Here is a 12801-nt window from a genome sequence, read left to right as displayed (position 1 = left end):
GATCATAGACTCACTCTAAAATTATAAGCAGGCCCCCAATTAAATCCTTCCTGTCAGAAGAGTTGCATTGCTCATGGTGGCTTTTCACAGTTGTAAAACAGACATTAAGACACCAAGGACATCATCTGTGCATAGTAATACATTAATGTTATCAGTTGAAATGTGAAAATCATGTGTCAATGATCAATGATTTTATTTTATTAATGACTACTTGTAAGAAACATGCCACACCATTCCTAAACTGAGGGGTTTAGAAACAGAAACTGTCAAGTCCGGGTTGTATCACTTCAGCTGCTCAGAATGCAGCCATGTAGGGCTGCTCTAGTCTTCTTGCAGGTGTCCACTGTCCCTTTAACACATGGCTCCTGGGATACCTATTGGCTTTAACCTGCTTGATGACATCATTCTCCCTCAGCCAATCAGCACCAGATAGAGTTTTGAGGTTACCTTGGAAATAACTGACAAAACGTTCCTCAGTGCTGAGCATCTTTGATTCTGCACAGACGTGGATCTTTTACTGTGAAACACAACAATCCATTTCCTCATCCCATTACCCAGATCCTACTCCTTTTTGAAACCAACACCCTCCCTGTATCCAGATCTACTCATGTTGTTCATTGTTCCTGACTTGAAGATGTCAGGTAGGAAGAGAAACTTTAATGTTTGTTTAATTGGACATCTTCCTGAATTGGGAGGCACCAATACACTTTGGGATGAAGGGAGAAGTGCTGAACATCAGGCTGATTGCCTAACTGTGGACTTGAATTTGATATTTCCCAGGAGTTTGAATTTGGATAGAGAATTTCTCCACCATGTCACTAAATGTGTCTTTCCTTTCCTTAGGGAAGCAACAGTCTTGTGGGACTCAGGGCTCTTTGAGGTACTGAGTATTTAGGAGCATTATAGAGAAGGAAACCAGAGAGTTCCTGGGACTGTTTCATCTGAAGCAGAGAGAGAGATGAGTATGTAGAGAGGATAAGCAAGGGCCATGATTCTTCCCTTGACTCAGTTTGTCCCATTAGCATTTCCGTGTTAGTGCTGTAGACCTGTGGTGTTGGGATGTCAGGGGAGCTACCTGCCACATCTGCCTCTCCTCCATGAGCTGGTTTGTCTGGGCTGACTGGGATGGATAGGCAGCTCAGTTCTACTCAGGTATCAATGAGTAACCATTGGACCTGAGAGATTTCAGTTAAGGCTGAATCTTCAAGGGAGAGACTTGGTTTGTCTTTCATGGGTGGGGCACAGGAGCAACTGTGTTCCCTGCTGTGATCCTCCAAGCAAACTCTGTAAAAGTAGTGTCAGTTCCAGGACTGTTTGTTCAGGTGTGTTCCATGAGCACTTGGGAGATGAGGTAGCTGAGTCACCACTAGCTCATGGCTAGCACCCTCTGTTACATAAGAATTGTGCAGTGACTGCAAGTTGTCCAGGCACTGGGAAGAGCTCTGTGGGCATAGCATCATTGATCTTCAGTAGACTGCGTGCTGAGTAGGCACATTAGCATCATGTTCCACAGAGGAAGAGAAAGCTCAGATTTAGACATGAACTCAGATACCACAGTTTACAACTCCTAGAACATGGCTTCCTTTAGTTTTCCATGTTGGTATTCTGTGAGGTGAAGGCAAACTCTTGAGATTGCATTAAAAATCCCTCTCACTTCTTCTCCCTTCCAAAGACAAATAACTTTTACTAGAGAATTTATGTGTCCCGCCCACAGACATCAGTTTGTCACACTCAGTTTTCAATACCACCCTCCACTAAAGAGTCGTTCCTGGTTCTTGGACTGACAGGAGTGTTGAAGACGGTTAGCAGGCTTTTCTTGTGCAGCATCCTTCTAGTTTCCACTGCACAGCTCTCCACAGCTCTGTGTCCCCAGTGTCTCCTTTCATTGCCTATTGTTCTCAGAGTTGAGGTTGTGCCCTGCCGGGAAACAATTCACTCAGATGCTGTGTGAGCAAGCATCCATACAGTTATTATGAGTGGAAGAATGAGACCACGGTATGTATCCTATTTTGAAGTTCAGGACGAGGATCTGTTTCCCCACATTTCTGTGAGGTCATTAACTCTATCTGCTCTTGCCTGAGTGCTGGGATGACAAGCATCCACCATGTTGGCTTTCCTATACTTCTTGATAGATGATGTTTGCTGAAGGTGCCAGTTGATACAATAGTGAGTTCCTTTCTCTCCCCAGGCACTGGGAAGGGAAGGGATGAGGGACTTCCGGAAGTGCCTCTTCTCACTCCTAGAACTTCTTAAACTCTGCATAGAGAGACCAAATTTCTTCAGGGCCTCATTGAGACATTTGGAACTTTTCTGCACACTTTTGTCTCTCTGCTTTATTCCTTTAGACTCTTTGTGGAGAAACTCAGAAAAGGCCCGGAATATCAAAACTCCCTTTCCAAGGGAACAAGATCGAAAATCAACAAGGTGGGTCTTCATTGTCTATGTGGCTGACCTAAATTCTCTACAGCAATAGGGAGCTACTCAGAGAACATCACAGATCCTCATCTTCGGTGGGAGGGGACCTGATGCTGCCTCCGCATCACAGTACAGAGGAAAGGGATGGCAGGGAAGGGGTTCAAGTCATGCATAAGATACTGGTGCCTCTCCCCACTTGTTTTCTTCCCCTCTAGTCTGACATTAGGGCTATTCTAAGTCTCCATTTTGGTTTTGTTTTTACAGACAATAAATAGGGTCTTTGAAAAAGCTGAGATCCTGAAGAGCAAACTCCTGGAGCAGTACAGCAAGGAGTTTGCAGAATACCTTGCAGATAAGGTCAGTGTATGAGCATGAAGACAGGATGTTTGTGTGTCACCTAGTCATCCTGTGTCCTGGGACCTTGTTGTATCCTGTCAGTGGAGTCTGTGATCCAATGGATAGGCACTACACTCACTTACAAACACATGCACTTGTACCTATACAAGCCAACACACACACACACACACACACGTGCATTAGGGTACTCAGAATATTGAGGGTGAATTGTCCCTTAAGACAGGTATACAGCAACTGATTAAGGGGGTGATCATTGTTTTTAATAGTACCAGGGTTATGAAGGCAAGCATATACCCATGATGAGATGGCAGACATGAACACACCTGCACTTTGTTCATCTAATTGCTGACAAGCCTTTTTCTTCTGAGATTTGAAGTTTAGAGTAGTACTATTTCTCTTTCTATAGAAAAAAAGAGAAGAGGAAGAGGCAGAAAAAAAGGTCTTCTGGCAAGATGTAAGAAACACGATAAAAAACTCCCCAAATTTTGCCAAATGGAGCGCTCTTCTGGATAGGCTGGTGGATGGCATTGGTAAAGATAGGAGTGGAGAGACGGGCCCCAGCCTGGCATCAACAATTAAAAGTGCTGAAGAATCTTCAGCAGAAAGCACTCCACAGGAAGCCGTTGAAGAGATCACCCCCAAAACATCTTCAGACCAACATGGTGTGGAGCCTCAGATGGTGGAAAGCCCAGGTAAGTCACTACAGGTTCATGACATGGAAAGATTATGTGGAAGTGGACCCTGTTGCATCTGAGTGAGACACACACATTTGAGACTGAAGCTCACCAGTAAATTAAGGTGGTGATGTTGAATGTCTGAAGTCTGGAGCACTGAGCAGCACAGAGAAAGCTTCATCCCCTTTTCCATGTCCTCAGTCTTTGGCTTCCATGGATCCACTTTGCTGTGGTAACAGAACCTCTTGTGACTAGTGTTGTCTCTTTCCTTCCTGCCACCCAGATTTCTTGTAAAAAAAAAAAAAAGCCTTTAACTTAGTTTAAGGCAGATCAGATTTACAACCTGAATAGGCCTGACTTGATATACTGTCATCTCACCAAGTAAATGTTGACATTCCAAATGTGCATCCCCTGGGCTGGCTTTTCACAAGTTTCTAAAGTATTGGTTGATTCTTCTGTTGTCTGGCGTGAGTCAAAAACTCTTCTTGAATGAGAACCTCAAGCAAATTGCAATATTCTTCTCAATAGGCACAGGTGAGAGTCAGCCTTTCTCAGCTGTAGGCCTGTGCCTACAGCAATCCAAACATTTCCAGATGCCACTGAGAAACTCAGTCTTAGCCAGCCTAGAGCCGGTGCACTCAGAAGTCTACACATCTGCATGACATAACATAGGAGCAGGAATTAGTTCTTCTGTACCTATCAGACTGTAGAAATAATCAGGAGTGAGTGGTCCTAGCTAAGTTGAGAAGCCTATCCTTGGGAATTTGCTGAGCTTAGTGAACAAACTTCACTCACAGTTGAAGTGTAGTGACACAGCATTTTTAGTTGCTATGTACACATGGATGTCCGTTAAGTTCTAGGGTTAAAGGGACTTAGCCATCCCTACAGTATGCCCTACTGGGGACTATTTATGGTTGTGTGTCCTTGAGTAAGTCTGTGTATGTTTCCGTATAACTGCAACCTCTGAAAATTTGATGGTGATCTGTGGCCTCAGAGCTTTTGGAGAAAATGGTCTTCATGGCTGAACATGCCCTCCACAAGCTTTCTTCAAGTTGGAAGCTTTGGAAAATTAGTAGTTAGGCTCATGTTTGGAATAAAGGCATAGACCATGAAAGCCACTGTTGAGAGACTCGGTCTCAAGACCCATGAGAACCCACAGAAATGAGAGTGCAGTGGCCAGCAAACCTGGAGATCTGAACCATGGACAAAAAAGACATGTCTGTCCCAGGAGAGACACATCAGAAGTTTTCCTTTTCTCGGTCTGTTTGTCCTGTTGCACTCCCAAAGGGCTTCATCTTACCCACCTATTTGAGAGGGGACTTTGTCTAGAAGTTTCTTTACAGTCAATTCACAGTCACACCCAGAAACATGTTGTTCCATCTATTCAAGCTGACAGTGAAGTCCGTGCTCACAGCTACCACTCAGCTGTGTCCAGAACTTGGAGAAGAAACTCCCTGCCTGCTTTGTGGTTCCATTATGGGGAAGAGGCTCCTGGAAAGATTCCCAAAGACTTTGTGATTTTCCTTCAGGCCAACAGACTGAGCTCTGCTAAGGGCCACCAGATCCTGTAACCTCAGACTTCTCTCTCTTTTCCATTGCAGGTCAGAACTCCGAAGGCCTCCGCCCTGTGGTCCTTCCAAAGGACCTCTGCGATCAGTTTCTCCGTTCTGCACGGAAGAACACCAAGAAAGGCATAGAGACATGTGGTGTATTATGTGGTGCCCTGGTAAAGATATGAAAACTCCTTCCTGATCTGAGGCTGTTTCTTCCTCTTTGGCTAGCCATGACTCACCATTAAAGATATAAAATGGCTGTGTCCATACATATCATTCCACAGAAGGAGCCATGGGTGACAAGAACTGAGTTACCTTGAATTTGATGACTTTGAATTAGGTTGCTAATCAAAGTCTCTTGAATTGAGCAATTTACTTCAATGGTATAGTTAGAAATATTCATCCTAGTCATGGCTAATGCCCTAGTTGAAGTCAATGGCAAACTGACACTGGAGGCTTACTACAAGTTCAAACCAGGCTCATATACAGAGTGAGACACTGAAGTAAAAGCAGAAAGGCTGACAGACAGAAACCCTGGATTGGGGCATGCAGAGAACACCTTAGCTAATTCTAAAAAGAGGAACACTCAATAACTTATGTGGTCTGATCTGAGCACCTACTCTGTGCTAAGGCTTGGAATATAAATTAAACATCTGAAGACTTCTGAACAGACCTGTTGGCTGCTGCAGGGAAGACCCTGGCCTTAAGGTGTGCTAAGAGGGATGACATCCCATGTTCATCCTTGCTTTTATATGGTACCCCAGAAAAACACTGGAGCAGTCAAGGTGGGGAAACACTGAGGTCAGGGAGAAGGATGAGACACATTTAATGGCGTGAGGACTTCACTTAGTTACATTATGAGAGAGCGGTATTGACAGTGCCAGGGAATTCTAACAAGGCATTTTTTGGCAGGTAAAGGAAGCATACCATGTTACCCATGTCATCATTCCTGTCCAGAAAGGAGGGCCTGATTACTGTTATGCCCAGAACGAGGAGGAGCTATTTTTTAAGCAAGAAGAACTAGGCCTTCTCACCTTAGGTTGGATCCATGTAAGCATATTGGCTTCACTGGTGGGGAGCTGCTCTTCCATGTACACTCCTGAGATCTTTGTCTGCACAGAGTCAAACCATTCTAGTTCCTCCATCTCTGAGCACATGCAGTCACTAGTGTTCCAGTGTTGTGTCAAGTCTCATTCCTGGTACACATCAAAGTCTCATTCCTGGTACACTTCATCTTTAATAATTCACCTTTAACTCAGTGTAGTTCTTCAAAGATCACCTTCCTTGTGAGTGCATAGAGAATAGTAGCTTCCCGAAGATGTATGAGAAAGTGCTGTAGACAGCACGTACCTAAAAGCTGTATGGAAGCATTTCAACTAAGTCAACTGAGTGTTCATTCTCATGATTGCATTTTGCATTTATGAAGAAGCACTTGTTTTGTGAACACCCAAAGAGCTCTTTCATGCAAGGTTTTCAAGTATTTGGACATGCTGTGTAGACTTGTCATGATCTTCAAGGAAACATAGTTCCTCCATAGAGAGTCCTTCTGAATAGTTCTCTTCTGTTCGAGGCCTCAAAATCACAGAATATGCAGCTATTTTTGGAATGGGACAGGTGAAAGCCACACTCAGGTGGCTATTTCTAGGTTTAGAGAGATCAAATGTATTTGTACTCACAACTTGGGCAGTGCTAATATGTGAACAGTCTTCTGGGTCTTCATGCTTCAATTCCATAAGAAATAGACTTATTCGCCAGACAATAATATACCATGAATGATGGAAATCTAGCCCTTTGTTCATGGACATAAATGGGAGTCAACACAGAAAATTAGCACCAATTCACATGAGACAGAGTGCACTGCAGGAGGTAGATATAGGGAACTGTGTGTTTCAAGAGGAGTCCCACTTGAGGTGTCTTATGATGACATATAAAGAGGAGACAAAAGAGATTCCAAGGGGTGTTACCCTGTGTTAGTAAGAAGTTTTGTTGGCTTAGAATTATGGTTGGTGTTAGAAAAGGATGGCAGTATTGTTTCAACATGACCCTTACAACCATGCTCTCATTGTTGGGTAGGGGCAGGAAGAACAGTGGTGCTTTTGAGTAAAGGGAGAGCTCTCCAGTTTATTTTGGGCAGAACAATGATGTGATTAAAGCCATACTCCAGAAGGTAAAATGAGGTAGTTGCAAGACTGGTTGGAGTTGGGAGGTCACTTAATGATTGGGAGCTGCTAACTTCCAATGATGATTAGAGGGTGATGGCCATGTGTTAGGAATTTGGTGTTTCAGAGACTCAGGACTGAGGAATAGAGGTTGAGAAATCTGCAACAAGGGCAACCTTGTAGTTCGGTCCTTTGGGATGGCAGTGATCCTCTCATTAGCATGAGTAGGGTATCTAGAGGAAGAATGACTTTGGAAGTGGAGTTCAGTCATACCTTGTGGTATTTAAGACATTTGTTAGTTATCCCATAAGTGGAACCATTGCTGGCAGTTGGAAGGAGGTTCTGGGAAGCCAGGTGAAGGCAGGAGATAGACATGGGAGGTTTTTGTTTGCAGAGTGCTCAGAATACCTGATAAATGGGGAGTTCTGAGAGCAAGAGAATTGTTTCCCTCACAGCTAAGGAGGAGATCTAATGGGGAGAGCAGGAACACAGTGGGGATGTTAGAGACAAAAGACTGCAGGAGAACTGGTTATGGGATTCACAGAAGCCACACAGCGGGGACAGTGAAAGAAAGAATTCATGATGTAACCCAGGTACAGTCTCCATCAAGAATTAGATTCAGTTCTCATGCTGGAGGTCATTGAGGAGGTCAGCCTATGTGTATTAGGCAGGTCATGGTAGCCTGAGGCTGCAAGGTTCAAAGAAGCCTCAGAAAACTGGCTGTACTGGCACAGTACTGGAATCGGGTCATTCAGGAGGAAGAATGCTGGATGATGACTTGGGCAACAACATGTAGTAAAGAGAAGAATTCAGCTTGAAAAAAATGTGCTGAATTTATGGCTATTACAGAGTCTCACAGGACTATCATGTTGTGGCTTTCATCTAGGCTGTAGATCTCAAGGAAAAGGAGAGTGATGAGACCACTCTTTGCAGAACTAGGTCAAGAGAGTCCTCAATTATACAGGCACTGGGAAGTGGTTTGATCAAGGTTTTGTCTAGTTGGTTTTTGTTTTATTGATTTTTACCATTTTAATAACTTTAATTTTACAAATGTTTTATAATTTAAAATGTATCTTACTTGTAAGTATACATACATGAACAGTGTAGTCCAATGACTCCTTGAGGAAACATCTATGGAAACATCTTTTCAACTTCCTTCTTTTGATTCCCCTCTTGTTCTAAGCATCTTTTCCTCAGTATCATTAGAGTTTATCTCCTAAGTGTACCTCCCTCCATGCTATCATTATTTCAGTACTCTTGTGCCTTGAAAAGCAATGGTTAGATATTTGACTTTTACATCTGGCTTCCTTACCTTAACATGTGCTTGTTTCATCCCCACTGTGGCATGCAATTGTCTGAGGTATGCTTACATCTGGTGAGTCACCAAAGGAGGAGAGGGAAGAGGCATAAGATAATGCAACAGTAGTAGGTACAGTGCCACAAAATAAGGCCAGATTGGGCTCCTCTTCACATAGGGAGAAATCACACAGGTCTCAGTGGCAGGATTGAAGGCAAGGAGTTGAAGACCCAGAGAGACTATTGAACTGTTGTTTGAAGTAGTCCTGGGAATTCTTGGTGAAAATGGAATCAGAGTCTGCTGTGGGCAGGAGGGAAGCAGAGGTAGGGTAGAAGCTGAAGGACAAAACATGGAATGGTTACTCTTTAGACATCAGGTATAACTAGGCATGGATGAATAAAGTATCTTGTCCTCAGTGAGGGACCACCTAAGAAGTAATTGATAGAAGCTCTGCATCTTCAGACTTTTCTGGATGAAGAGGACAAAGTGATCATTTCCTCTTACTTCTCAACCTAGCAGACCAGAGATTTGTCCTGGCATGATTTGGGGAGTCATAGTGGGAGCCAGTTGTTGAAACTCCTTGGGACCCCCTGCCTTGGATCAGACATGGGGTTCACGGGCATTTCTTGAATTCTTTTGTCTCCTTAGACCCATCCAACCCAGACAGCCTTCTTGTCGAGTGTGGATATACACACACATTTTTGCTACCAGAAGATGCTGCCAGAGTCAATTGCAGTGGTGTGCTCACCCAAATATAAACAGTGAGTATGTAGAATTTAAGCCTGGAAGGTATACGAGCAAAATCTTCTAAGGCTCAAAACACTTTACAAACTAAGCAATATCCAGAGGGTCTCAACTGAATGCTAGAGAAGCTTTCCTTTAAGGTGCACATCCTAATTAACACCAGCTGCACCTAAAAGACGTGCTGGCACCACTGATGGTGTTCTAAGACATATTGCCAAGAAGTGACCTCAAGAGCCAGAGGTTGAAGAAATTCAACAACAGACACTGCATAAGAGTGTCAACCTGTATCATTCCCAATGTCACATTAGTCTGAATTCCTCAGCAGAGCTTGTGTTGAGGAAGCAGTAAACCATTCTGCTTTTTGGGGAATAATTTTGGTAGCCACTAGTAGTCTCAGGTTTTAACACAAACTGTATTTGTTCCTGAGAATAATTAGCCTGAACAAATCTAATTTTTTGCTTGATTTATCTTCCTCCTCATGTCTACTGTTGAGTTCATTTTGTTCATTAAGTCAAACTACAAGGAAGGGATAAAGAGAGAGAGAAGAGAGAAAACACAGAGAGAGGAGCCCATGGGAGGGGTAAAAGAAGGGGAGGAATGAGGAGGAACTCAAAGAAAAGAAGAGGAGAAGGAGGAAGAGGAGAAGTAGAGCAGGAGGGAGGGCAATTAGGACTATGAAAAAGAAGACAAGGCCTAACAGAACACCTAAGACAGTGATCACTATTAATAGAAGGAAGACTTCCACAACACCTGTGCTAGAGAAAGAATTATGCACTTCAGAGGAAAGACAGGTGCAGAGGAAGGGGAAGGGATAGAGAAGTGAAAGTGAAAGCAAAGAAGTCACAGATAGGAGAGGACAGAGAGGAAGAAGAGAGAGTGATGGAAGGGAGAGAGAGGAGTGAGAGTTGCAGAGATATCTGTTTGACTGTGAGTCTACTTTTTCTGTTTTCAGAACTGGAATTTTCACATTGACATCCTATGGGTTAAAAGAAATTTCATGTTGCCCCAAGAGGGGCTTCCATCCCCATAAACAGGACTCAGCTCTCTTCTGCGTAAGTATCTGGGTACAAGAATTTGAGGCCATGTTCCTAGCAAGGACATAGACCTGATAAGTATTGTCATCCTTTTTTGACCCTCATGGATGTTCAGCCTCATCACTCACCTTCCTAGAAAGCCATAGTAATCATGTATCTAGAAATAGAGGGCCGGTGATATAAGTTTCTCATATTTGCACCCTGGTCATTTACTGTCTTTGAGGGTGCTGACAGTCCTGCCCCTTTACCCTGATATGTGGGATACTAATACTATGGACTTTCCAGGGTGTTGAGAGGAGACGGGAAGAAGGACTGGGATGGCCTTGGGGGCATAATGTGTGCTCAGTGTGCCTGATGCCCTGGATTTCATCGCCACTAATGTGGGGAAAAGAAGTAACTGAGATAGTATGGAATCCATTAGCTTATTGAAGTCCTATTTCTTGGTAATTTGTTCTTCATCAATGTCAACTACTAAGTTTCAGTGGGTGATCTGAATGCCAAAGAAAAGGCCATGTTAGATATGTCAATTAAGCATATTCGTTATGGAGTTTTGTCTCAAAAGTAGGGATCTCACCTGCCTAGGGTGATGGATTCTTCTCCCCGGTTGTGTCTGATATCATATTTATTATGATCGGACCTCACTGCTTCAGGTCAGTCTCAGACCAATGACATTCTGGCACATTACTGCACATCAACCTGGACTTTTCTATGCAGTTTTATTCAGAAGAAATGTAAAAACATTGTGAGTAGATGAGAACCCTGTCCCATAAAATACATAAGAACCAGAGATTTAGACACACAGAAATTCAATGAAGGCTGAGACCCTGGGATCAGAGTACTAATTTCAAAAGGTAGAAATCCCTGTGTGTTTATGTGTATCATAATAAATGCTTATGTGCTTTTCTATAGAATTTGCTGCTGTTCCTAACAGGAAAACAAGCCCTAATGACTTTTCATCTTTCATTTTTAAATCATTTATATACACATATATTTAGTTATATTTATTCTGTTAATTTCATTGTATAGTCTTTTAAAAATAGACCCAGTGTCTCTGTGGATTTGCACATGTGACTTTAGTGCCTGTGTGTTAGAAGAGTTCTTCAGATTCCCTAGATCTGGAGTCAAGTGATAGTGCACTGCGTACTTCCCTGCAAGAGCAGTGGGTATTGTTAAACACAGCACCATACTCCAGCCCCCATTGTGTAGTTCATGGGTCAAGCCAGGGTTTTCAGTTGTTTGGGGGCAAGAACTTTATAGCAGATCTGTTCAAAAATATGTAGCTCTATCTTAGGATACATTCATGATTGGTTACTGGGATATTGAAAGATATTGCACAATTTTAAATCAAATTATCTAGGACACAAGTTCCCAAGTTCTCAATTGTAAAGACATTTTCTGAATGTGACCCTGGTGAAACACACCCATAGCACCAGCTCTTGGGCAGTTGCAGCAGGAGAACACCAGTTTCAGGCTACCTGAGGTTACATAACGACTTTCAGACTGATAAATCCCTATGATATTATATGACAATTGTGAGTATCCTTGAAGGTCTATGAAGTCACCTTTGCCATCTGATTGACATCATGACTCCAATACTGCACCAAACTTACTCTTCTCTTTTCACAAAGGACTATTTCCCAAGTGACTCTGGAAAATTGATGGCAAAGATTCATGGGGAGACATTGACTCTGACCATGAGGAGAACTAGGAGGGATTGTTGGGAGCCATATATCTTTTGACAGTGTTTCTAATGCATCAGGATTTCACCTCTAGGCTGAGAACTATCTGGCTGCAGTGAGCATCTTTATTCAGAGACTTACTGCTGTGGATGTGGCTCAGTGGGGACAGTGTTCTTATTTCTAGCACCAGACCTGGACTCATTTCCCAGCACTACTGAAACCGGCCATGCTGGTGTTGGCTTATAATTAGCACTGGGGAACTAGAGACAGAGGATGATTTTGGGATCCTCCTGGCTATGTGTTCTAGCCTGGGTCACACAAGGGTCTCTTTTGGTATAATATAAACAGTTTAAGTTGTTTCAAACAGTTTTCCATGCTTCAACCACGTTTCCTTTTTTTCAAATTGCAGGACTGCAGCCATGTTACCATCCAAAAGAGCCGGGTAACCATCACAGATTTGCGATGAGTAAACCCCATATACCCACGTCAATGGGATTGTGTGTATGTGTGTGTGTGTGTGTGTGTGTGTGTGTGTGTGCGCGTGTGTGTATTTTGTGTATATGTGAGTGAATGTAAGTTGGTATAAATATATATATATATATATATATATATATATATGTTTATATATATATATGTAATTGGGTAATATATATAAATTATATATATATATATGTGTATATATATATATATATATTCTTTACAAGTAGGTGTATCTGACTACTTTGCATTATGTACCTAAAACTGTGTTTTCATTTCATTTTGCTTTAATTTAAATTTTAATTGTTTTATTATTGTGAAAGGCTAACAATTTAGTTATTCATAACTTACTCTGTTTAATGGGTATCTCTTCTTAAAACAATTTGCATAATTGAAGATCATACAATTGGTT

At 42.5% G+C, this 12801-nt stretch overlaps 1 protein-coding gene across 1 annotated transcript in view; it reads left to right on the top strand.

Moving 5' to 3' along the window:
- Positions 1–12378, top strand: part of LOC107980398 (STAM-binding protein-like) — a 71776-nt gene extending 59398 nt beyond the window's left edge. Inside the window, exons 2-9 of the mRNA XM_035453925.1 lie at positions 2346–2424; positions 2680–2772; positions 3179–3464; positions 5048–5172; positions 5912–6049; positions 9104–9216; positions 10152–10251; positions 12322–12378. Of these exons, the coding sequence (XP_035309816.1) occupies positions 2346–2424; positions 2680–2772; positions 3179–3464; positions 5048–5172; positions 5912–6049; positions 9104–9216; positions 10152–10251; positions 12322–12378 (991 nt within the window). The remainder of the gene's footprint in view (positions 1–2345; positions 2425–2679; positions 2773–3178; positions 3465–5047; positions 5173–5911; positions 6050–9103; positions 9217–10151; positions 10252–12321) is intronic.
- Positions 12379–12801: the final 423 nt, after the last annotated feature.

Source organism: Cricetulus griseus, unplaced genomic scaffold, assembly GCF_003668045.3.
Source record: "Cricetulus griseus strain 17A/GY unplaced genomic scaffold, alternate assembly CriGri-PICRH-1.0 unplaced_scaffold_8, whole genome shotgun sequence".
NCBI lineage: Eukaryota > Metazoa > Chordata > Mammalia > Rodentia > Cricetidae > Cricetulus > Cricetulus griseus.
Note: the sequence above shows the minus strand (reverse complement) of the source record. Positions and strands in the feature narration are given on the sequence as shown.